This window comes from Ornithorhynchus anatinus, chromosome 10 (assembly GCF_004115215.2).
Source record: "Ornithorhynchus anatinus isolate Pmale09 chromosome 10, mOrnAna1.pri.v4, whole genome shotgun sequence".
NCBI lineage: Eukaryota > Metazoa > Chordata > Mammalia > Monotremata > Ornithorhynchidae > Ornithorhynchus > Ornithorhynchus anatinus.
The window spans coordinates 10,059,003-10,085,079 of NC_041737.1; the positions used below are offsets into that span (position 1 = coordinate 10,059,003).

Sequence of the window (26,077 nt, forward strand, 5' to 3'; positions counted from 1 at the left end):
GCCGATAAATGGCTGGATTAGAACCCACGACCTCTGACTCCCAAGCCCGGGCTCTTTCCACTGAGCCACGCTGCTTCTCTAAGTAGTGAGATAGGGAGGCTGCCCGTGGTCTGACCCAGGCTGCTGTGGCCTGTGTGGTCCAGCCTCCTAATGGTGTTGCTTTTATCGTATTGTACCCTCCCAATCGCTTAGTACAGTGCTCTGCACCCAGTAAGCCCTCAGTATATACAATTGACTGGCTGACTTGACACCTAGGTCCGGGTTGGGAGGCCACTGGAGCTGAGTGGAGCGGGAGGAGCCCAGCCCTGAGCCCTGCTTGGCAGCGTCCTCTGCCCATGGCTGGGGTTTAGGAAAACTCGGCTTAACTGGGACTTTCCCTGAAGCTGGACTGATGCCCTTTCTCTCCCCAGGCCGGGGAGGAAACAGGCCTCTGCTGCAGGCTTCCGGCTGCGGGCGCAGGTCGGGGAGACCGTGCCGCAGGGGGATACCCCCACTTCCTGCCCAGGTGGGAAAGCCGCGGGCCACCTCGGTCTCTCCGGTGGCCGTGCGCTGCCCTTCCACTAGCCTCTCAGCCAAGCCGACTTCCCCAGCCCTGTAAAATGGATTCAGCACTTATTCAATCTTATTTACTAAGCGCTAGGAAAGTACAATTCATCAATAAAGAGAGACAATCCCTGCCCACACCAGGCTTGGAGTCTAGAAGGGGGAGACAGACATCAAACAACTAAACAGGCATCGATATAAACCACTAGAATTATAGATAGGTACACATCAAAACAAGTAAACCGGCATCAATATAAATAGAATTATAGTTATGTGCATGTGCAAGTGCTGTGGGGTGGGGAGAGGGAGGTAGAGCGAAGGGAGGGAGAAGCAGCGTGGCTCAGTGGAAAGAGCATGGGCTTTGGGGTCAGAGATCATGAGTTCGAATCCCAGCTCTGCCACTTGTCAGCTGTGTGACTGTGGGCAAGTCACTTCACTTCTCTGTGCCTCAGTGACCTCATCTGTAAAATGGGGATTAAGATTGTGAGCCCCATGTGGGACAACCTGATTCCCCTGTGTCTACCCCAGCGCTTAGAACAGTGCTCTGCACATAGTAAGCGCTTGACAAATACCAACATTATTATTATTATTAGGGAGTCGGGGTGACATGGAGGGGAGGGGGAGCTGAGGAACAGGGGGGCTTAGTCTGGGAAGACCTTAATAATAATAATAATATTTGTTAAGCATTTACTATGTGCCAAGAACTGTTCTAAGTACTGGGGCAGATACAAGATGATCAGGTTGTCCCACATGGGACTCACAGTCTTAATAACCGCTTTACAAATGAGGTAACTGAGGTCCAGAGAAGTTAAGTGACTTGCCCAAAGGTCACCCAGCTGATAAGTGGTGGCATCAGGATTAGAACCCACCTAGCTCTGGCTCCCTAGCCCGTGCCACTAGCCATGCTGCAGTCTCTTTAGGAGGGACTTGCGCTCCAGGAGGGACTGTGTCTCATCAGCCCATGTCGACAGTTGCTCATCCTTGCCGATCGCTTATCTGCTCCGGCAGGAGGGTGAGGAGGCGGGGGCGGGGGCAAAGTGGCAGCCCGTTGTACTTCTGTGGAAGTCAGAAACCATCAGCCACCTGTGCTCCCACCCTGGCAGCCTCAGCTGGCAACCGGCTAACCCGGAGATCCCCCCAACATCCCCGTTCTTCTCTAAATATCCCTTCCACTGCCCCCTCTCTGTCTCCCCTCCCCTTTACTCCCTCTATCATAGTTTTTAATACTTTTTCCCCATTTCCCTTTGGCTCCGCATGGCTTCCCCCAGCTCCCTGAATCTACACCCCTCCCACTTACACCATCTTTATGGTCATCCCTTCCTCCTCACCCCCCACAACTTCCAACTCTGCAGGCACCCACAGCTGCAGAAAATCTTTTTTTTTAACCTGTCTGTTGGCTGCAGCCAACCCCTTCCCCAAGTACAGCTCCAGGGACCACTGCAGCTATGGCAACAGGGCCAAGGTGGGATGGAGGATGAGGAGGGTGGTGGTGGTCTCCTCTCAGGTCTTTCCCTCCCTCTCCCCCTTTTCCCTCCCTCTATCCCCTGCTGGTTAATTCTCGGCAGCTGTGGTGGTCCTTTGGGCAACCACTGGGGAAGGGCCGACTGCGGCCATGAAAGGAAGGGCCAACTGTGGCCGTGAAACAAAAAAAGAGAGGTGGGGGTGGCTATGGGATGCTGGTGAATGGTTGGAGGCAGGTTCGGGACATGGAAGGTTGGGGAAGTTCACAGGACCTGCAGGGAAAAGGGGAAAAAATTAGTCTTAAAGCCAGGATGGGGGTGACGGGAGTGTTAACCTCAAAATAATAATAATAATGTTGGTATTTGTTAAGCGCTTACTATGTGCAGAGCACTGTTCTAAGCACTGGGGTAGACACAGGGGAATCAGGTTGTCCCACGTGGGGCTCCCAGTCTTAATCCCCATTTTACAGATGAGGTAACTGAGGCACAGAGAAGTGAAGTGACTTGCCCACAGTCACACAGCTGACAAGTGGCCGAGCCGGGATTCGAACCCATGACCTCTGACTCCAAAGCCCGTGCTCTTTCCACTGAGCCACGCTGCTTCTCAAAACCCATACCTCGTACCATACCTCAAACCCCACCTACCTTGTCCACTCTCCAGTACTCCAACACCACTGGACACCTTCATGTCCAGTATTTTTCTCTGTAAACACCTTCGTACACCTTGTTGACATCCCTGGTTAATATAGGCATCGTTGATTTAATCTTGCTGTTGTATAGGTCCTGTCAATTCCCACAAAAGTATTTTTGTGCATCATTGCCATTATTATCATCTACTGTGTGACAGCCTGTGAGCTATAAGCACTTTAAATTATAAGGAACATCTACAGGGAAAAACTTTTTCAATAAAAATAGGGCAGGGCAGGGTGGAGGAAGAGGGGGCAGAGGTGTCAGCAGATCCTGGAGCCGAAATCCAGGCTTTGGATTGTCTTCCTCCTCTCCCTGACCTCTGACCTCTTCCCTCTCCCTCCGGAGGAGGGACCAACAGAGAGGGGAAGAGGGAACAGGACGAGGGAATCACAGGGAGTTGGGGTCAGAGAGAAGCTGATAACCCCAAAAGCGATGTACGGCGCGGAGAGAAAACTCTGCTCTTGCCAACTGGAGCTGAAGGCAGGGGTGGGAAGGGGCTTTCCTCTCTGTGGAGCAAACAGCAGGCAGGAAGCTCTGGACAGGAAGGGACCCAGAGGCCAGAGTCTGAGGTCGGCCTGGCTCCCCCTCAGAGCTCAGCACAGCGGTTTTAGGGCTTGCCCTTCCAGGAAAGCCGCTGCCCTGTTTCCGAGGGGGGCAGGGGCGGGGAGGAACCGCCGGCCTGCTCCGCTGCTTCCCACCGCCTCCCTGCCTCCAGCTGGAGAGAGGGGTTCTGGCTGCCGGCCAGCCCTGCTGGTCTACCTCTGCAACTCCCCGGAGGCCCGGCCGCCCGGGCTCCTATCGTTCCCGGTTGACTTCTGTTTTTCAGTTTGGCCAACTGACCGTCCTCCTCCTCTGTGGCCTACCTCCATCGGCCTAGGCTGTTTCTCCGGACACCCGTGCCTAGAAAAGGCATCTCCGTGAGGCGGGGTCCTGGAACTGGGTGTCTCCCACAACACGGAAAGGCTCTCCTCGGGGCTGGGACGGGGTTGCCCTTGAGGTCTCCCACGCAGCCGGGACAGGGCTCTCTTCGGAGGGGGGCCGTGGCTCTCCTCTGGGCTCTCCTCTCGGCCTCCTCAGGGACGGACGAGAGGTTGACTAAGGGCTAGACCCGGGCTTTCCTCGGAGCCGGACAGGTGCTCCCCTTGGGGCTGCGCCAGGTCTCTTCTCAGAGCTCTCCTCGGGGTCTCCTCCGGGCCAATCTGAGCCTCTCCTCATGGCGGGCCGCGGCTCTCCTCATGGCCACGACGGGCCTTGTGTCCATGCAGTCAGTCAAAGGCATTTATTGGGCGCTTACTGTGTGCAGAGCACAGTACTAAGCCCTTGGGAGAGGACAATAGGAGTCAGAAGGTCCTGGGTTCTAGTCTTGGCTCTGTCCTTGTCTGCTGTGTGACCTTGGGCAAGTCACTTAACTTCCCTGTGCTTCAGTCCCCTCATCTATAAAATGGAGATCAAGACTGTGAGCCCCACATGGGACAACCTGATTACCTTGTGTCTACCCCAGTGCTTAGAACAGGGCTTGGCAAATAATAAGTGTTTAACCAAATCCATCATTATTATTATTTTTATTCTCTGGGCCTCAGTTACCTTAATTGTAAAATGGAGATCGAGACTGCGAGCCCCACGTGGGACAGGGACTGTGCCCCACTCGATATGCTTGTATTCCACCCCAGCCCTTAGTATGCTCGGCACATAATAAGCTCTTAGCAGTTACTATTTTTAATAAACAGACACATTCCCTGGATAGGCCCTCAGAAAATCAGTCTATCCTGTATAAAACCGGACCAGTGGGCATCCTATACCCCAGGGAAGGTCAGCGGGAGGGAGGGAAGGAGGGGGTAGGTTAATTCTGGGGTTTTCTCCTGTTTCCTCTCCCGCCTAACTAAATCAGGATCCTGCCCAGGCGAAGGCCGCCTCTGTTTTCCCCCAACCCTGCCATCGTGTGGACCTGGAGGAAGATGCAGCAACTGGGGAATCCGTCCTTCTTAGCAACCAGACTCCTGCCCAGGGTTAGGTTTTGTTCCTATTTTGGTTTTTATAACTATCGTACTTATTAAGTGCTTACTATGTGCCAAGCACTGTTGTAAGCCCTGGGGTAGATACGAGTTAATCAGGTTGGACACAGTCCGTGTCTCACATGGGGCTTACACTCTTACCAGCTTAGCGGCTATCTACCAGCTGAGGTTGTATCTACCAGAGCTAAGAACAATACTCGACACATAGTAAGCGCTTAATAAATGCCACTGGTATTATTATTATTGTCCCCACTTAACAGGCGAGGTGACTGAGGCACAGAGAAGTGAAGTGACTTGCCCATGGTCACACAGCAGTCACGTGGCAGAGCCAGGACTTCTGACTCCCCGGCCTGTGCTCTATCCTCCAAGCCACGCTGAATCTCTATTTTTGTTTATATAGCATTTGTGAAGCTCTTACTATGCATGACAAACTGGACCAAGCATTGGGGTCGATACAAGCAAATCAGGTTGGACACAGTCCCTGTCCCACATGGGGCTCACAGTCTCAATCCCCATTTTAGGGATAGGGTAACTGAGGCCCGGAGAATAATAATAATAATGATAATGGTATTTGTTAAGTGCTTGCTATGTGCAGTCTCAATCCCCGTTTTACAGATGAGGGAATTGAGGCCTAGAGAAGTGAATTGGCTTGCCCGAAGTCACACAGCAGACAAGTAGTGGCGTCGGGAATAAAACTCATGACCTCCTGACTCCCACTACATCATGAGTGACTTGACCAAGGTCACACAGCAGATAAGTGGCAGAGCTGGGAGTAGAACCCAGGTCCTTCTGACTCCATTGTCAGCGTGTCCGCTAAGCCACGCTGCTCCAATCAGTGGCAGCCAGGGGTGGCAGGCGGGACTCCCTGGGGATTTGAGACAAGCTTAATCGGTTTCTTGCTTTGGTCTTAAAAGAAAGGAAGCAGGGGTGAGGTGGGAGTGGGGGGCTATTTTCTGAGTCTGCTTTCCAAGGACACTCTGTCAGAACTCCATCCCTCCAAACCCGAAACCGGTTTGCTGTATTTTATTTAAACCCTGGGGTTAAATGAAAGAAAAAAAAAGAGCCACAGAGAGCAAACGATGTGCTTTATTAGTAAAAATCTGAATCGTGGCTTGTGCAGTTGGCCGAGTCAGAAGGCAAGGACGCGTGAACTGGCGTTTGACATATAAAAAGAAAATGGGGGAATTCCAGCCAGTGGCTGTCAGCACCAAGAATCACTCCCTTCCACAGCAGGGAGTGAAATACACAGAGGAACGGTTAAATGGGGAGGGTGGATTCTGTGTGTTCCCCTCAGACTGAAGACCTTCCAAAATAGTCCTGTACTGCCCTCCCCGCCCCTTCCCCAGCAAGCCCCCCAACCCAGGAAGCTCCCATCGAAAGCCCCCGCCACTCATTTGCTTTATTTGTTTTTTCTTCCCATAGGCAGAGCAAACACATTCTCCTTACACTTCAAAGCAAGCCATGAAACACACAAGAAAAAAACCAAACTATAAAGTTTTAAATGTGCCTTATCCCAGGTCCCTGATCAATCACGGAGGGCGTACTGTGTGCAGAGCACTGTACTAAGCGCTTGAGAGATGTCCAAGGCCGGCCAAAGTTTGTACTTCCCAATTCTCTGCTGGCAGCATTTCCTAGGACCAAGTCCGGGTGCGGGGGCCTTCACTCCATGTCCAGACACCGGCCCCTCCCAGCCAGGGTTCGCTTAACGTCGGGGACACGACCGTTGAGCACCCCACGACCATAGCGCGATTAAGCTGCTAGCCCACAGCCTCATTTTCGAAGCTCGGATTGCGGACTTGATTGTGAATGTCTAATTGTGAGGAAGAATTCGCTCTTCCAGTAGACGTTGGGACCCAGTAAAGAGATCCTCCAGAAAGTCTTCGCTGATTGGGACTCAAAGCTCTCCACCCTATTTGCCCCGGCTTCTGCCTCACCCGAGCACTTATTCGTCATCCCCCTCACCCCCCCAAGATCTTAGTAATCACCTCCATCCCCACAGCACTTGTGCTTTTATCCTTATATTCCCCTAAGGTGTAATTTATTTTAGTGTCTTTCTTCCCCCCCAGACTGAAAACTCCTTGAGTGAAAGGATTGTGTCCAGCAATTAAATCATACCCTCACTCAATCAATCAATGGTATTTGAGTGCTTACTATATGCCCAGGGCATTGTATTAAGCTCTTGGGAGAGTACACTATGACAGAATTGGCATTCACGTTACCTGTTCAGATGAGCTTACAGTCTTTGGAGTGTCCTAAAGCGTTTAGTACAGTGCTCTGCGCAAGGCAAGACTGCCAGAGTCAGAATATGACTTTGGCTTTGCCCTAATTAACTCTTCACAGGAAGGACAGGGCGTGTTTTGTCAAAACTCTGGTGAGCCAGGCCTGGCGATTCCTCCGTCGGCAAAAGTGGAGCTCAGGGCAGCGGGGAGTCTTCCAGGCCAAGTAACCTGGCCGGCAGGTCACCCTGGCCCCGCTGCACACAAGCCAAGACGCAAGGATCTTTCGCAGGTAAGGCAAGCGCGCCCACGGTCACGACCGCTTCCCTGGAGAGACTATGACAGCCGTGTCCAGGGTCAGGCTGTGATGGGAAGCAGGGGTATTCGTTGATGCGGGGGTCAGGAACCGAACCCTGGGGCCGCACTGGCTTTCAAATGAGCTCGGAGGCTGAATCGTTCCACTTTCAAACCTCCCCTGTCACCTGCCGGGCTGCGGGAAGGGAGTCAGAGGGTGCTTCACTAGGTCGACTGTGGGAAAGCGCAGTCAATCTCAATCTTGGGTTCTTTGGGAAAAGCTCCAGAGGATGAAGATTTCTGTCCATCCCCTGCGGTGCCAGTGGCGCTAAGAGATGATGAGGTTGATTGACTAGACTAGGCCGGAAACGTGTGTGCCAGCGAACCTGGACCCCTGGACTCGGAACCAAGGAAGGGCACGGAATGGGATCCAGTCCTGATGGATTTCGGATCCCCCGGCGGGCTGGCTGCTATTGTCCTCGGCCCCCCTGAACCCGCGGGCTCCGGTCTTCCACGGCAACCTTCCGGGCCACGGCGATCGCGAGGGCAAACGTGAAGGTCAGCAGGGAAGCCCGACCCAGGGCGGGGGTCTTGGTTCGGTGAGGTAGCGCTCTCCAAGCCGCGTTTTCCCTTCTTCTGGAAGATTATAAAAATACCTGTGATTTTTTTTTTCCTATTATTATTACTTTTTTTTTTTACCATTTATAAAAAGATGAAAAAAAAGAAGACGCGGGCACGCACGCATCCTCAAACTTCCGTCCCGTCGTGTAGGTTATTATGAACCTTGACTTCCAGGTTCACTTGCTTGACCTTGACGCCTCTGACCTTGTAGACGGCCTCATTTTCCCGTAAGAGATTGACGTTCCGCACGGTGCAGAACTGCCGGCCGGCGTTCTTCTCCCCCGGGTCCGGGTTCCGCTTGGGCACGTCCATCTTGCTGTTCAAGGGGTAGTCCTCCGGGCCGGGCCCCTCCGGCCCCTTCCTCCTGGGTCTCCGGCACCTCTTGGCGAGACAGCACCCCCCGAGCAGCAGCAGCAGCAGCAGCAGGGCAGCCGCCAGGGCGCTGCCGACCGAGGCCCCGGTCCGGGCCGTGGCGGAGGCCACCCCGGCCTCCGGCCCGTCCAGGCTCAGGGCCTTCATGTTGGTGCCGTTCTTCACCTGGTCCCCCTCGTTGTCGTAGACCAGGGAGTCGTCCAGCAGGTCCCTGCGACTGCGCCTCAGAGGGGCGGTGAAAGAGCGCTGCGTACGGGGTCCCGAGACGCTGTCGGGGCCGATGATGTAGATCACCTGGAGGTACCACTGGTGGCCCGCCTCCACCTGCGGGAGACAGAAACAGAGCAACAGAGGGTCGCTGGGCGGGCGCGGAGGTGGGCGGGGGGCAACGTTTCCGGGCAGCGGGGGATGGCCCGTTTCCACCGGCAGGAGACGGAAACCAAGCGGCACAGGGCTACCGGGCATCCCGTCTTCTGGGTGTGGGGGAATCAGGTGTCGCTGTAAGGGCAAGGTGGAAATCCGCTCCAACAGAAGCCTGTAGTATTCATTCACTCGTATTTATTGAGCACATAAGAACACTGTAGTAAGCACTTAGGAGAGTCCAGTAGAACAATAAAGAGACTGTAAGCCCACAACGAGCTTACAGTCTACAGAGAAGTCCACGTCATCTTCTAGGGGCAATAATAATAATAATTATAACTAATAAAAACGATTTGCTAAGCGCTTGCTATGTGCCAACCACCGTTCTAAGCACTGGGATAGTTACAAGTTAATCAGGTTGTCCCACATGGGGTCCACAGTCTTAATTCCCATTTTACAGATGAGGTAACTGTGGCACAGAGAAGTGAAGTGGCTTGACCAAGGTCACACAGCAGACAAGGGGTGGAACCGGGATTAGAACCCACGTCCTCTGACTCCCAAGCCCGGGCTCTTCCCACTAAGCCACACTACTTCTCTTTGGGGCAAGAGCTCGGAATCAGGCAGCTTGGTTTCTAGTACCTCTTGGCTTCCTGTCTCTCCCCACTCCAAACCTCGCTTCACTGTGATGACCAGATCATTTTTTAAAAAATAGTTCAGTTCACGTCTCCCCACTCCTTAAGAAGCTCGAGTGGTTGCCCATCACCTGTGTGTCAAAGAGAAACTCCTTACCATTGGCTTTCATTAAAGCTCTCAATCAGTTCCCTCCCTCCCACCTCACCTTGCTCATTTCCTCCTCCAACCCAGACTGCATCCTTTGCTCGCCAAACGCCGACCTACTCACTGTACCTCCATCTCATTCATCTCTCCGCCAAACCCTCGCTCGCATCGTCCCTCTGGCCTGGAACTCCCTCCCCGCTCATATACAACAGATGACCAGTCCTACCACCTTCAAATCCTTATTCACACACCACCTCTTCCAAGAGGGCTTCTCCGACTAAGCTCTCATTTTTCCCTAATCTCTCTCCCTTCTGCATCTCCCATGCACTTGAGTCTGTACCCTTTAATCACTTGATATTCACCCCACTTTCAGCTCCTCAGCACTTATGTTCTTGGCTACAATTTATTTTAAAGTCTGTTTTCCTCTCTAGACTGTTAGCTCCTGCTGGGCAACTGCTCTGCACAGCAAGCACACATTAAATAGCATGGATCGATTACTCCTTTATTCCAAGATCAAATGCCTATTCTTCCTCCATAGCTTGTGAGCCCCATGTAGGACAGGGACTGCGTCTGATTTGCTTGCATTCTAGAGAAGCAACGTGGCCTAGTGGACAGAGCACAGGCCTGGGAGTCAGAACGACCTGGGTTCTAATCCCAGCTCTGTCACGTTTTCGCTGCGTGACTTTGGTCAAGTCACTTCACTTCACTGACCTTCAGTTACCTCAGCCTTAAAATTGGGATTAAGACTGTGAGCCCTATGTGGGATAGGGACTGTGTCCAATCCAATTATCTTAGCAACCCCAGCGCTTAGAACAGTGCCTAGCACATAGGAAGCGCTTAACAAATATCATTATTATTTTATTTTTATTATTGTATCAATTACCCAAGTGTTTAACACAGTGATTGGCATATAATAAGCCCGTAGCAAATATCACAATCACCATTATTATTATCGTTACAAAGATGTTGATGTCACAGTGCCACAGTTGGCTGGCTGCCGGTTGGCCGGTTGGAGAGCGAATTCTCCCAAGCGTTTAGTATAGTGCTCAGCACATAGTAAGCACTCAATAAATACGATTGAATGAATGATTGAATGAATGAAAACAAAATTCCCGGGCCTGCAGGGAGGCCTAGAGGTCTCAAGCCATTGAAGACCCCCGGAATCTGGAGGGGTGGGGAGGCAAGTCATTGAAGACCCCCGGAATCCGGAGGGGTCGATAGTCATGGGGCAGGGGACGCTTACGAGATCTTCAGGCTGCAGCTCCGGCCCTCTGAGGGAACTCACCTTATAAAGAGCGTCGACTTTCAGAGTAAATCCGTCCACGCCCGGCATGCTGCTGACCAGGTGGAAGTCGGCCAGGTCGGAAGCAAAGTGGGCATCGAAAGGCACGTCGTGAAAGTACTTGTCGGTCACCTCGGGCTGGCTGCGGTCCTGGGAAGGAGGGCAAGGAGGCGGGGAGATGACACCACGGACAGACAGAAACACACACACACACACACACAGCACCCGAACCACCGGAACAACGAAGCAGTATGGTCTAGTGGTCAGAGCCCGAGCCCGGGAGTCAGAAGGACCTGGGTTCTCACGCCGGCTCTGTCACTTGTCTGCTCTGTGACTTTGGGAAACTCACTTTACTTCTCTGTGCCTCAGTTACCTCATCTGTAAAAATGGGGATTAAGACCGTTCAGTGCTCCGCAGACAGTAAGCGCTCAGTAAATACAATCGATTGGTTGGCTCCCAGGAAGAGCTAGGCTCCGGCAGGTGGACGGATGCTACAACTTCAGCCTCTGCGTTGCTTCTGGCTAAAGACCCAATGCTCAGTGTGGTTTAACGGAAAGAGCACGGGCTCGGGAGTCACAGGACATGGGTTCTAAACCTGGCTCCACCATTTGTCCGCTGTGTGACCATGGGCAAGCCGCTTAACCTCTCTGTGCCTCAGTTACCTCATCTGGAAAACGAGGTTTAAGACTGTGAGCCTCACGTGGGACAATCTGATTACCTTGTATATATCCCAGCTCTTAGAACGGTGCCTGGCACAGAGTAAGTGCTTAACAAATACCATCATACCATCATTATTAACGTTATTCCCTGATTAGCTTGTATCTACCCCAGCGCTCAGCCCAGTGCCGGGCACATAGCGAGCGCTTTACAAATACCATAAAAATAATAACGGAGAGCCGCCGGAACCCTTGGCTCCCCATCCTCCCTCAGGGGGAAAACTGAGCCTCGGGGACTGTGGCGAGGGGCAGCTTGCCCGTGAGTCGTAGCGACGTACCAGGAGCAGGAACCTGTGTTTGAGGTGCTTGTTGGGCTGGATGCATCCATACTGGGGCCCTTCGTTGTAGACGGTGCCCATGGGGTCGAAGAAAGGCACGTGGCCGTCCTTGCCGGTGCACAGGTAGACTTTCTCCAGCTGCAGGCGGTAGGCCGAGTTGAGGTTCTGCTCCGGATTCCACAGCACGCGGCCATACAGGGTCTGGCCTGCAGACGGTGCGAAGGAAGAGGGAGCCGGGGAGGGGCTCAGGCACAGGGTGGGGAGGGGGTCGTGGGGGTGCCCAGTGCGGTCCCAGTGTGTAATGCGGGAGGGTGCCTGGAACCGGGACTGTGTCCAACTGATTTCCTTATATCCACCCCAGTGCTTAGTTCAGTGGCTGGTACATAGTAAGTGCTTATCAAATACCATAATGATGCCATAATAATAATCTGAGCATTAGGCCTTTAAGAATAATAATAATAATAATAATAATAATGAAAGTACTTGCACTTTCTATGTGCCAAGCACTTACTAGGTGCCAAGCACTATTCTAAGAACTGGGGTAGATACCAGGTCATCAGGTTGCCCCACGTGGGGCTCCCAGTCTTAATTCCCATTTTCCAGATGAGGTAACTGAGGCCCAAGGAAGTGAAGTGACTTGCCCAAGGTCACGGAGGAGACAAGCGTCCCCACGTGGGACAACTTGGGTCTGCAGGCCAGACCCATCTGGGATTAGAACCCGCGTCCTCTGACTCCCAAGTTAGTGCTCTTGCCACTAGGCCATGCTGCTTCTCTTGGCCTTGATGATGGCCGGACTGATAAAGGCTTTGTAGAAGGATTAGCATGTATCCTCCCCGGCGCTTAGTATGGTGCCTGGCACATAGTAAGCGCTTAACAAATACCATCATTATCATTATTACAATATAACAGACGCATTCCCTGCCCACATTGAGCTGTCAGTTTAGAGGGGCAGAGGCGTGACCCTGGCATCTGGTCGGAGGCTAGCTATAGAAACTGGGTCTCTTGTCTCCCTCCAAAAGTCCTGTGACCCCAGGGGTCCAGAACCATAGACTCACTTTCAGGTCAGCTCTTACTGGGGCGGACCTCGGGCTGCGAAGAGAGTGGACGGGGGGGAGCAGCAGCCGAGAACGGGAGGAGAGGAAACCGGAGGGAGAAGAAACCAGAAGGAGAAAACCAGCTCTCCTGGCTCCTCTGCCCCCAGCTCCACAGGGCGGTGCGGCGGGCATTTTCTCAAGGTCTCTCACAGCAAAACAAGGTTGGGCCTCACCCCTGAGGAGGTGGGTTCTTCCCAGCCCCACAGGACTTACGCAGCGTGGGTTAGTGGATAAAGCCCAGGCTTGGGAGTCGGAGGACGTGGGTTCTAATCCCAGCTCCGCCACTTGCCAGCTGTGGGACCTCGAGCAAGTCATTTCACTTCTCTGGGCCTCAGTTACCTCCTGGGTAAAATGGGGATGAAGACTGTAAGCCGCACGTGGGTCGACCTGATTACTTTGTATCTACTCCAGCGCTTAGAACAGTGCTTGGGACGTATTAAGTGCTTAACAAATAATAATAATAATGTTGGTATTTGTTAAGTGCTTACTATGTGTAGAGCACTGCTGTACGCGCTGCGGTAGATACAGGGTAATCAGGTTATCCCACGTGAGGCTCACAGTCTTAATCCCCATTTTACAGATGAGGGAACTGAAGCACAGAGAAGTTAAGTGACTTGCCCACAGTCACACAGCTGACAAGGGGCCGAGCCGGGATTCAAACCCATGACCTCTGACTCCCAAGCCCGTGCTCTTTCCACTGAGCCACGCTGCTTCTCATCATCATCATCAACTTCACCAACACCTATCTGTACTTTATTTATATTGGTATTGGTCTCCCCCCTAGACTGTGAGCTCACTGTGGGCAGGGAATGTGTCTGTTTACTGTTCTACTGTACTCACTCCATTGCTCAGTACAGTGCTCCGCACAAAGTAAGCACTCAATAAATATGATTGGATGAGTGAAGGAATCAACTCCGGAGGAGGCCGGGCCTCCCCGCTGAGAAGGCGAGATCTCGCCGTCAGAGGAGATGCGGTCTTACTTCTGGGAGATTCCTCTAAGCTGTAAGCTCGTGGTGGGAAAGGAACCTTCCTACCAATTCTATTCTATTGCCATACTGTACTCTCCCAACCACCTACTACAGTGCTCTGCTCTCAGAAGCGCTCAATAAATAGCACTGATCGATGGGGGAGGCAGGGCCTCGTGTCCAGAAGGGGCCGGGCCTCCCCCCGGCTGAAGGAGGTAGGGTCTCACCCTTGGAGAAGGCGCCCTTGTAGTCCATCTCTGCCAGGGACATGTCCGGCGTGCTGGGATCCATCAGAAAGACTTTCTCGTTGTTGCACAGTTGGAACTCGGTGTTTAGTGAGTAGACCACGGGGACCGGGCGGCTGGTCTGCTGGAAGGCGATGGGGATCAAGAACCTAGGGGAGGGAGAGAGGAGAGCCGGATCAGAGAGCCGTGGGATCCATCGGGTAATTGGCGGGAAGAAGGGTGGCCGGGGCGGGAACAGGAACAGCCCCCAAAAGGTCCCAGGCCCTGAACTGGGGGCTGCTAATAATAACAATAATAATAATAATCATGGTATTTGTTAAGCGCTTACTATGTGCCAGGCACTGCACTAAGCACGGGGTTGGATACACGTAAATTGGGTTGGACAGGATCCCTGTCCCACATGAGGCTCAGAGTCTTCATTCGTTCATTTAATAGTATTTATTGAGTGCTTACTATGTGCAGAGCGCTGTACTGAGCACTTGGAACGTACAATTCGGCAACAAATCCTCATTTGACAGATGAAGTAACTGAGGCGCAGAGAAATGAAGTGACTTGCCCAAGGCCGGAGAGCACACGGGAGGCAGACCCGGGACTAGAAGCCAGGTCCTTCTGGGATCCCAGGCCCGTGCTCCATCCACTAGGCCACCCTGCTTCTCCGCTAAAAGGGACACAGGGCAGGCGGGTGGTGCCCACCTTTCTGGAGCATGGGCGGTGCAGGCCAGGGGCTTGTCTCCCGGGTCGATCCACGGCTGGGTGGGCTGCACCGTGCACGGAATTAGGAAGATGGTGTACTCCCCGGAGTAGTCCTTCCTGCGGACAGAAACAGGAAGCCGTGGTGGCTTTAGGGCCGGGACCATTTCCCCTCCACGAAGGACGGGGCCTGGGCACTGGCTATGGGTGGGAGGGTGGCCGTGGGGCAGACCCTTGACCATCCCCACATCGGGGTCACCCAGAGTTTACACAACGCGGCCGGCCCCTCTCCCACGGCTGGATCGGCAGGGAGGGCTGGAGTTAACCGGGAAGGGAGAGCGCGGAAAAGGCTCAACACGACCAATACGGCCCGCTTTGGGCTAGTGGAAATTCTGAGAGCTTGGCACCGTTAGGGAGCAGAACAAAGTGGGGTCGGGGAGCTGACGCCTGGTCCGGGATCCCACCCCTCGCAGAGCACGATGGGGGATACTGGGGTCTCTCTTTGACCAGTCCCCTACTTCCCCACTCCCCCACCCACGTCGTCCAGGCAACCGCGAGGGTCCAACAGGCAGGGGCGGTTCCGCACTCATGCAGCGAGTCGATGGAAATGATAATAATAAATCCTGATAACCGTAGTACTTGTTAAGCACTTACTATGTGCCAAACACTGTTCTAAGCACTGGGGTTAATGAGAGTTAATGAGATTGGACGCAGTCCCTATCCCCGTGGGGTTCACACTCCTAATCTCCACTTTATAAACGAGGTAAGTGAGGCCCAGAGAAGGGAAGTGACCTGTCCAAGGTCACGCAGCAGACATGGGGTAGAGACGGAATTAGAACCCAGATCTTTCTGACTCCCGGGTCTGTGCTCTATCCATTAAGCCACGCTGCCTTTGCTGCCCCAGCCCTGATGCTTTCGGGGTGCCGGAGAGGGACTTTGAGAGGCCCAGCTGGTCTTCCAGGGCGGGGGGGAGAAACGCCCTTGGAATCACCGTGAGCCCTCCCATGCGCTTAATACAGTGCTCTGCACACAGTAAGCGCTGAATAAATATAATTGGTGATGACCCTGGGCTTGGGCTGTTCTGAATACTGCTCCATCCTGCCCTCCCCAGCCCCTACTCCCTTAGTGGCCTCCCCTGCCCACTCCCCAGCCCTCGGGGCCTCTGTCACCTGTTGTAAGAGCTGGTGGCTCTCCAGAGCTGAGAGGGAGAATCGAAAGTCTGGGCGCTCCACAGAAGCTGCAGCGCAAACTCCATGCCCCCGAGGTGGTCCGGCGCCATCAGGAACGACTTGACATCGGGCAGGGTGTGGTGCTCCATGACAAAATGTCCTGAGGGTAATTGTGATACTTGTTAAGCGCTCGCTATGCGATAAGCGCCGGGAGAGATACAAGGTAATCGAGTTGGAGACAGTCCCTGTTCCAGTGGGCTCACAGTCTTCGTCCCCATTTTACAGATGAGGTAGCTGAAGCACAGAGAAGGGAAGTGACTTGCCCAAGATCTCACGGCAGACACGTGGTGGAGAAGGGATTAGAACCCATGTCCTCTGACTCCCAAGCCCATGCTCTTGCCATGAGGCCTTCCTCATTCTTCTTCTTAATGGAAGAGCCCACGGGCATCCAGCTTTGAGACAATTCCCAAGCACTTAGTACAGTGCTTTCTGCACACAGTAAGCACTCAAATGCAATCGATTGATAATAATAATAACGTTGGTATTTGTTAAGCGCTTACTACGTGCAGAGTACGGTTCTAAGCGCTGGGGTAGATACAGGGTAATCAGGTTGTCCCACGTGAGACTCACAGTTAATCCCCATTTTACAGATGAGGTCAATGAGGCACAGAAAAGTTAAGTGACTTGCCCACTGTCACACAGCGGACAAGTGGCGGATTGATAAGCAGCATGGTCCGGGGGAGACAGAGGGTGTGGATTCTAATCCCGGTTCTGTCATCTGCCTTCTGGGTGACCTTGGTCATTTATCTTCTCTGTGCCTCGGTTTCCTCATCTGTAAAACGGGGATTCCATTCCTCTTCTCCCTCCTAGACTGTGAGCCCCAGGTGGTACAGGGACTGTATCTGGCCCCATTAATTTCTATCTACCCCTGCGATTAGAATGATGCTTGACACATAGTAAGCGCCTACCAAATACCATTAAAACAGAAAACTTACTCCAGGTCAATTCGGATTGAGTGTGGACCCGGGCACTGAAGCCACTGCGAGAATTCAGACAAACTGGGGTTGTGCTGTTGGGTCTGGGGCATTAAAGTCTGAGGAACTGGAGCGGGCACCCAGATGGTTTCTCTAGACTGCAAGCTCGTCGGGGGCAGGGAATGTTTCTACCAACTCTGTACTAAGCGCTTGGGAGAGTACAGTATAACAGAGTGGATAGACACGTTCCCTGCCCACAGGCAGGCTGGGAGGGGGAAAAGAAAGAGTGAGTCATGGGGTGGGAAGGCATCTCATGACATCGACTATGCAATTCTCCTGCCTCTGGAATGACTGTCCACAAACCATCCTAGACAGAAAGCCACCGACCCACTTCCTAAAATATCTCCTCAGAAAAAGTCGCCACCAGCAACCTCGGCGATGTGAACTAGAAAGCTTCCAATCCGAACGGTCAGGAAGCTCTTCCTCAGTTCTACCATGAATCCTTCCTACTGCAATCCAACTCATTCCCTCTTGTCTATTGCCCTTGGAGGAGACAACCCTGTTGTCCCTAGAACAATTTGGACCAGTTTGACCAAACTAGGACCAGCTTGGAACTAGGTAATGATGAACATTTTTTTGGGAAAAAATGTAACAGTTCCCAAAAACATAAATTGGTGTAATGGATGAAAATGTAAATCCTTAATGGACGCATTCAATTAGCCCATCCGTAGGCTTGAGTGTTTGGATGGTTTCGAACTTGACGTCGACGGGCCCAACGGGGCCTTCCTTGGCAAGGGTGAGAGGAGGTTACCTCGGAACTTGGCGTGGGTCTTGAACTCGATGACCAGACGGCCATCCTCTCGGATATAGATGCGTACGATCTGGAGCCGGGCGGAGAGCACGCTGTCCGTCTGAATTCCTAAGGAAGCAGAAGTGTCCAGGTCCAGGTGTGCCAAAGATTTCAAAGTCCGCACCCTCTCTTCCTCTCTAAATTTCTCCTCCTGGCAAAAGTCCTTTCAGTGTGCAGGAAATAGATCCCAACTCCAAATTTTAAATCACTGAGCGATCGCTCCGACCCAGAACTGTGTCTGGATGCAAAACCGGAGGCCCGGGACGACCAGGGATCCGCTGCTAAAAACCCAGCTAGAACAAGAGACCACCGGCTCGGTGTGCTCGGGGGCAAAGCCGTACTCGGGCAAGGTGAGGGGAGCTTCTCCGTAACCAAATGAGAGGGTTCAAATACCTGTCCTCCAGAGAACGGTGTCGTAGAAAAAGGAAAATTCCATCTCCGTGTGGTGCTCCAGGGATGCCCAGCCCCGCGGGGCCGTCACGTAGATGTAAGACACGTGGAGGGGAACGTGCACGGTCAGGAAAGACTGAGCGGAGTCTCGCACCTGCCGGGCAAACCGGGATTGTCAGGGGAGGGGAGGTCTCCTTCCCCGAGGGAGGCTAGGAAGGGAGCCGAGGTTTTTCCACATGGGTTGGTGCCCACACCACCAGCTCAGGGGCACATACACTGTCAGGAAGGACTGAGAGGAGTCACACCTGCCGAGCACACCCGACCCGTCAGGAGAGGGGAGGTCTCGCTCTCCGAGGGAGGTTGGGCAGGGGGCTGAGGCTTTTTGCCAAGGGGTTGGTGTCCGGCCCACCAGCTCAGCTCACAGCCACCCCTGTGGCGGGGCAGAGTTCCCGGGCTGGATGGCCACCAAGAAGCAGCAGGGCCTAGTGGAAAGAGCACGGGACTGGGAGTCCACCAATTCCATTGTATTGTTCTGTCTCCCCCTCTAGACTGTAAGCTCGTTGTGGGCAGGGAACGTGTCTACCAACTCTGTTGCAATGTACTCTCCCAAGCACCTAGTAGGATGCTGTGCACGCAGCAGGCTCTCAATAAATGATTGCTAGATTAATTGATGTTACTGGGGCAATACACCCCCAATTACCTAATTTAATCAGGATTTTTTTGCCAAATTATCTGGAGCATCGCAGGAAGGTCAACTTGGCCAGAGAAGGCTGTTCCATCGGGAAATACCTTTCAGCCGCTCTCAAGCCCTTGTGCCATCCTTTTCTTGGGAGAGAGGGGCTGGGGGGATTAGAGGTCATTTCTCAGGGCCGGGGAGCCGGGCTGCCACGCTGGGAGCCAGGCCTGCGGCTGTTTAAAGATGTTGAGCCCCAGCCAGTGGCCGGGGCTGGGGGGAAGAAGGACACTGAAGCAGCACGGTCTAGTGGCAAGAACACGGGCTTGGGAGTCAGATGACATGAGTTCTAATCCCGGCTCCACCACTCGTCTGCTGCATGACCTTGGACAAGTCACTTAACTTCTCAGTGCCTCAGCTACCTCATTTGTAAAATGGGGATTGAGACTGTGAGCCCCATGTGGGATAGGGACTGGGTCCGACTTGATTACCTTGCTTATCCTAGCACATAGAACAGTGATCGGCCAAAATAAGACAGTGCTTGGCCAAAGTAAGCCCTTAACAGATGCCATAATCATTAATTATCATTCATAGCCTGAAGCAGGGTTGCCGAGTGGAAAAGAGCACAGGCGTGGGAGTCGGAGGAACTGAGTCCTAATCCATGCTCTGCCAATTGCTCGCTGTGTGACCTTGGGCAAGTCACTTAACTTCTCTGTGCCTCGGTTTCTTCAACCGCAAAATAGGGATTCGACACCTTATACATTCGATCATTCAATCGCATTTATTGAGCACTTAATAATAATAATGTTGGTATTTGTTAAGCACTTACTATGTGCAGAGCACTGTTCTAAGCACCGGGGTAGATACAGGTTGTCCCACGTGAGGCTCACAGTTAATCCCCATTTTACAGAGAGGTAGCTGAGACACAGAGAAGTTAAGTGAATTGCCTGCAGTCACACAGCTGACAAGTGGCAGAGCTGGGATTCAAACCCATGACCCCTGACTCCCAAGTCCATGCTCTTTCCATTGAGCCATACTTACTGTGTGCAGAGCACTGTACTAAGCACTTGGAAAGTATAATGCCTGTTCTCTCCCCTCCTTAGACCGCGAGTCCCATAGGGGACGGGGACCGAGTCCTACCTAATTAAATTGTACCTACCCCAGCGCTTAGAAAGGTGTTTGACACAGAGTAAGTGCTTAACAAATAATCCTTTAAGAAAAAGAAAAATGTAGCCCAGAATCCCTCCAGCTATTACTGCTACAGCAAAGAGGTTAGGTGGGTGACTGCAGCATGGCTCAGTGGGAAGAGCCCGGGCTTGGGAGGCAGAGGTCATGGGTTTGAATCCCAGCTCTGCCGCTTGCCAGTTGTGTGACTTTGGGCAAGTCACTTCGCTTCTCTGGGCCTCAGTTACCTCATTTGTAAAATGGGGATTAAAACTGTGAGCCCCATGTGGGACAACTTGATCACCTTGTATCCCCCAGCGCTTAGAACAGTGCTTTGCACATAGTAAGCCAACATTATTATTATTATTATTCTCCAGTTCAGTCAGCAGAAGGTGATGGGGTACAGGCAATCACAGGGGAAAGGACAGAAAGACACTAGGCAGAAGACAGCACGCTGCAGAGAAGCAGCGTGGCGCAGTGGAAAGAGCATGGGCTTTGGAGTCAGGGCTCATGAGTTCAAATCCCAGCTCTGCCACTTGTCAGCTGTGTGACTGTGGGCAAGTCACTTAACTTCTCTGTGCCTCAGTTCCCTCATCTGTAAAATGGGGATTAAGTGTGAGCCCCACGTGGGACAACCTGATTCCCCTGTGTTTACCCCAGCGCTTAGAACAGTGCTCGGCACATAGTAAGCGCTTAACAAATACCAACATTATTATTATTATTATTATAATAACAACAATAATAATAATTGTGGTATTTAAGTGCTATGTGCCAGGCACCGTACTAAACGCTGGGATGGATATAAGCAAATAGTGTTGGACACAGTCCCTGTCCCACATGGGGCTCACAGTCTCTACCCCTATTTTAGAGATGAGATAACTGAGGCCCTGAGAATAATAATAATAACACTAATGATGGTATTTGTTAAGTGCTCACTATGCGCCAAACACTGTTCTAAGCGCTGAGGAAGATACAAGGTAATCAGGTTGCCCTATGTGGGGCTCCCAATCTTAATCCCCGTTTTACAGATGAAGTAACTGAGGCACAAAGAAGTTAAGAGATTGGCCCAAAGTCACATAGCTGACAAGGGGCTGAGCCAGGATTAGAACACATCTCTTCTGACTCCTAAGCCCATGCTCTTTCCACTAAAGCCACTCTGCTTGAAAGGCCTTGCCCAAGATCCCTCAGCAGACAAATGGCGGAGCCTGGATTAGAACCCATGACCTTCTGACTCCCAGGCTCAGGCTCTAACCATTACTGATATTGGGGGAAGCACTCCAGGCTGGGGTCAGCTCCCCTAAATTCTCCCCAACTGGGGGAGAACACACTCTGCAACCAGGGTGTGGGCTGGAAGCAGAAGTGAATCCTTTTTTTAAAATGGTATTTAGCGCTTCATATGTGCCAGGCACTGTGCTAAGTCCTGGGGTAGATATAAGCTAATCAGGTTGGACCCAGTCCCTGTACCACCTGGGGCTCACACTCTTAATCCCCATTATTACAGATGAGGGAACTGAGGCACGTTGAAGTGAAATGACTTGCCCAAGGTCACACAGCAGACAAGTGGCAGAGCCGGGATTAGGATCCGGGTCCTTCTGACTCCCGGGCCCATATTCTATCCACTATGCCACGCTGCTTCCCTAAACAGCTATTTATCAAGGAAAGTAGGTATTTAAATACTTATTCTAATAATAATATTAATAATGGTAGTATTCGTTAAACTCTTACTATGTGCCGAGCACTGTACTAAGCACTGATATAGGTACGCGATAACCACGTTAGATACAGTCCCTGTCCCGCATGGGGCTCCAAAGCTAAGTAGGAGAGAGAACAGGCATTTAATCCCCATTTACAGATGGGGAATCTGAGACTCAAAGAAATTTTTCATTCATTCAGTAGTATTTATTGAGCGCTTACTACGTGCAGAGCACTGTACTAAGCGCTTGGAACGTACAAATAGGTAACAGATAGAGACAGTCCCTGCCCTTTGACGGTCTTACAGTCTAATCGGGCGATTTATTTGCCATTGTTTTTATGAGATGTTCTTCCCCTTGACTCTATTTATTGCCATTGTTCTTGTCTGCCCGTCTCCCCCGATTAGACGGTAAGCCCGTCAAAGGGCGGGGACTGTCTCTATCTGTTGCCGACTTGTACATTCCAAGCACTTAGTACAGTGCTCGGCACATAGTAAGCGCTCAATAAATACTATTGAATGAATGAGACGGACAGACAAGAACAATAGCAATAGCAACAGAGAATCAAGAGAATCAATAAAATCAAATTTGAGGAACTTGCCTAAAGTGGAAGAGATGGGATTAAAACCCAGGTTTCCTGACTCCCAGACCTGTGCTCTAGCCACTAGGCAGCACTGCTTTTCTCTCCCCTATAGATTTTGAGCCTTGCGAGGGGAAAAAGGCACTGTTCTGTATCTACTCCAGTGTTCGGCCCCGTGCTTGGCATATAGTTTGCACTTTTTGTAGGCGGGGAATGTCACTGTTTATTGTATTGTACTTTCCCAAGCGCTTAGCACATGCTCTGCACACAGAAAGCTCAGTGGAAAGAGCCCAGGCTTAGGAGTCAGAGGTCATGGGTTCTAATCCCAGCTCCGCCATCTGTCAGCTGTGTGACTTTGGGCAAATCACTTGACTTCTCGGTGCCTCGGTTCCCTCATCTGTAAAATGGGGATTAAGACTGTGAGCACCACGTGGGACGACCTGATCACCCTGCATCTACCCCAGTGCTCAGGACATAGTAAGAGCTTAACAAATACCAACGTTATTATTATTATTAATAATAATATGATCGAATGAGTGGACGAATGAATGAACAAACACCATTATTAGTATTATTATTGTTCTCTTGGGGGCTTCTGAACTGGTCACTGGTGGCCCAGTCTCCGGGATGGCCCCTGGCCCGAGGCAGGAGGCGGGGCAGGGGATAGAGGAAGCGGCGGACCCACCTGGAAGTCGGCAGTGACGGAGCCGCCGCAGACGTCGATCAGCTCCGTCATGTCGTAGTAGGCATCGAAGGTCCAGGTGCAGGTCTTGAGGTTCAGGTGCTTGTACAGCTGGATGGTCTTGGGCTCCCGTACGCTGGGGTCGAACTGATAGGGCCGGTCGTAGCCCGGGCCCAGGGCCAGGCCGCTGCCGGTCATCCCCTCGCCCAGGAATCCTGCTTCTGAGGGAGGAGAGCCGCGTCCCCGAGGCTGCTTGACCGGTCGGGGTCGGACGGGACCCCGGGGGCTCCCCGCTGAGGCCGCACGCCGAGCGGAGAGAGCGGAGGGCCACCTCTAGGCTGTGAGCTCGTTGTGGGCAGGGAATGTGTCTGTTTGTTGTTATACTGTACTCTCCCAAGCGCTTAGTAGAGTGCTCTGCACACGGTAAACGCTCAATAAATACGAATGAATGGACAAATGAATGATCCGACCACACAAGGGAGACCGCACGGCCCCTGGGAGCGGGGGCCAGGGGCTCGCCCCGCCCAACGTCAGGCCTGTCCTCAGCCCTGGGCACCGGACTAGAGACGCTAATAATAATAACTGTGGAATTTGCTAAGCGCTTACTATGTGCCCGATACAAACAAATTCAGTTGGACACAGTTCCAGTACCATTTGGGGCTCAGTCTCAATCCCGTTTTACAGATGAAGTAACTGAGGCACAGAGAAGTGAAGTGATTTGCCCATGGTCATACAGCAGACAAGTGGTGGAGCGGGGATTAGAACTCATGACCTTCTGACTCCCAGGTTGGTGCTCTGTGTCCTACACCGTGCTGCTTCACTGCCAAAGCGCCTGGTGGTGCTGATTTTCATCATTAATAAAACAAGCTGTTCACACCCACCCTGGAGCCCTCCGGAAAGCCATCCGACTCCAGCGGTTCTCTGGTGTGACCCTGCTTTGGCTTAGTGGATAATAAGTATTATGATGGTATCTGTTAAGTGCTTACTATGTGCCAGGTCCCATACTAAGCACTATCTAGATACTAGATAGTGGTAGCTAATCACTATCTAATATAATGATTAGATATCTGATCTAATCACTGGATCAAATGATTTTTGGTCTTTTTTCGGTGAGCACGATTCACCAAAATTTGATTTCGGTGTCGAGCAAATCGAGTTGGACACCATCCCTGCCCCACGTGGGGCTCACAGTCTCAAAATCACAGGTCTGGGAGTCAGAAGGCCCTGGGTTCTAATCCCGGCTCTGCCGTGCATCTGCTGTGTGACCGTGGGCAAGTCACTTCACTTCTCTGGGTCTCAGTTACCTCATCTGTAAAATGGGGATTAAGAGTATAAGCCCCATGTGGGACAGGAACTATGTCCACCTGACTGACTGGCATCCATCCCAGTGCTTAGGACAGTCCTTGGCACATAGTAAGAGCTTAACACGCCCCATAATTATTATCACTGAGCAGGGTCCCACCTGAGTCCCACTCTCCTTAAGGTCACTCTTCAGAAAGGTGACGCTCTCTGTGACGTTAAATCTGCTTTGCGCCAGGTCTGAGGATGGCGGAGGCTGGTTCTCCGGGCGAGGGGGTAGAGAGAGGGGAGGGAGGTATTTATCCCAGCGGGACAGGGAGGGAAAGGGAAACCACGTTCAGTCAAACCCCTTAAAGTCTGGGGCACCCAGGCTTCGGGAGCAGGCCTTGAGCAGGTGGGGACCTCGGGACCCAGGCCTAATTCGAAGCGGGGGCAAGGTGGACATCCGGGGCGCTCGAGGGTGGGGTGCGGGCTGTGGGACGCCTGGCCGGGCAGACCAAGACCCCTCTGCTCACCAGAGGTGCCCTTCGGGTCTCGGGCGGTGTTGAGGTTGGAGCAGACGTGCTGGTGCCGGTAGATGGACTCGGACAACAGGAAGTGCAAATTGTGCAGGGGCATCGTGGAGATGAGAGGCAGCATCCCGTCCTGGTGGGGGATCTGCACGGAGATGTGGATCCTGGCAACGAAGGAGTCAACATTCGGGTCACCGATCCCTGCCGGAGCCCGGCCCCCTCCATCGGCCGTATTTACGGAGCGCCCACTGTGTGTGGAGCACTGTGCTAAGAGCTGACCCAGAAGCACCTTCTTTAGGAACCGCAGCTGCCTATTCCTACTCTCTTGCATCGTACCCTCCCAAGCACTTAGTACAGCACACACAGTGAGCGCTCACTAAGTACGATGGCTTGATTCATACTACCACTATCGCTATTTATTGTTGGATTTATATATATTAAGTCTGTCTCCCCCTCTAGACTTGGAGCTCGCTGTGGACAAGAAATATGTCTGCTGTTGCAGTGTACTCTCCCAAGTGCTTAGTACAGTGCTTTGCACACGGTAAGCACTCAAGAGATATGATTGAATGAATATCACCATTACTACCACCACAGCACTCATGTACATATCTTTAAATTATATAGTGTCAATTACGGACTTATTCGCATTAACATCTGTCTCCCCCTCTAGACTGTGAGCTCATTATGGGCAGGGAACATGTCTGCTAATTCTGTTATATTGTAATGATAAAAATACTAATATTTATGGTATTTGTTAAGCGCTTACTGTGTGCCAAATACTATTCTAAGCCCTGGGGTAGAATCAAGGTAATCAGGTTGTCTCTCATGGGGCTCACACTTTTAATCCCCATTTTGCAGTTGAGGTGAGGTACAGAGAAGTTAAGTGACTGGCCCGAGGTCACACAGCAGACAAGTGGCGGGGCCGGGATTAGAACCCACATCTTCTGACTACCAAGCCCGGGCTCTTTCCACTAAGTCACGCTGCTCCCAAGCGCTCAGTACAGTGCTCTGCAAATAAGTACTCAATAGTTTATTGACAGATACCATACCCAGGCACTTCCACCCAGAGGGATGTTCTACCCAGGTTATTCTATCCTCCCCGGGTGTGGGGCACCTTTCCTGCCAACGCTCTGCACCCCCCTGAATGCCAAGGCAGTAGGCCTGGCTTCCCCAGAGCCACGGCATCCCCGTCCCCGTCCCCAGGTGGTCCCAGTCAGACCTGTTTGGATGTTCCTTGTGTTTGACGTCCAGGTATTTCAGAGTCGCGATGAAGGACTGGGCCTGGAAGCCCCTGGCGGTGCCGGCCACCACCGGGGTGTGGCAGAGGGTGCCGTCGGTCCCTATGGTGACGGCGGGGCTCCTCAGGGGAGTCCCCACGTGGCCCGCCCTGTCCACGGCCTTGGCCACGCAGCGCACGTGGAAGCGCCGGCTGAAGTAGATGCTGTCCAGGACCTGGGGAGAACGGTCGCTTTCGCTCG

At 52.5% G+C, this 26,077-nt stretch overlaps 1 protein-coding gene across 2 annotated transcripts in view; it reads right to left on the bottom strand.

Annotated features, from left to right (window-relative positions):
* Positions 1-5,771: 5,771 nt before the first annotated feature.
* Positions 5,772-26,077, bottom strand: part of FRAS1 (Fraser extracellular matrix complex subunit 1) — a 156,294-nt gene continuing 135,988 nt past the window's right edge. For both annotated transcript variants that reach the window (XM_029073328.1, XM_029073326.1), the window contains exons 65-75: positions 25,819-26,051; positions 24,603-24,763; positions 22,792-23,009; positions 18,002-18,152; positions 17,570-17,677; positions 15,785-15,944; positions 14,619-14,735; positions 13,908-14,074; positions 11,622-11,827; positions 10,631-10,777; positions 5,772-8,532 (exon numbers count right to left, since the gene is read on the bottom strand). In XM_029073328.1, coding sequence (XP_028929161.1) covers positions 7,963-8,532; positions 10,631-10,777; positions 11,622-11,827; positions 13,908-14,074; positions 14,619-14,735; positions 15,785-15,944; positions 17,570-17,677; positions 18,002-18,152; positions 22,792-23,009; positions 24,603-24,763; positions 25,819-26,051 — 2,238 coding nt within the window. In that variant the 3' untranslated portion in view covers positions 5,772-7,962. The remainder of the gene's footprint in view (positions 8,533-10,630; positions 10,778-11,621; positions 11,828-13,907; positions 14,075-14,618; positions 14,736-15,784; positions 15,945-17,569; positions 17,678-18,001; positions 18,153-22,791; positions 23,010-24,602; positions 24,764-25,818; positions 26,052-26,077) is intronic.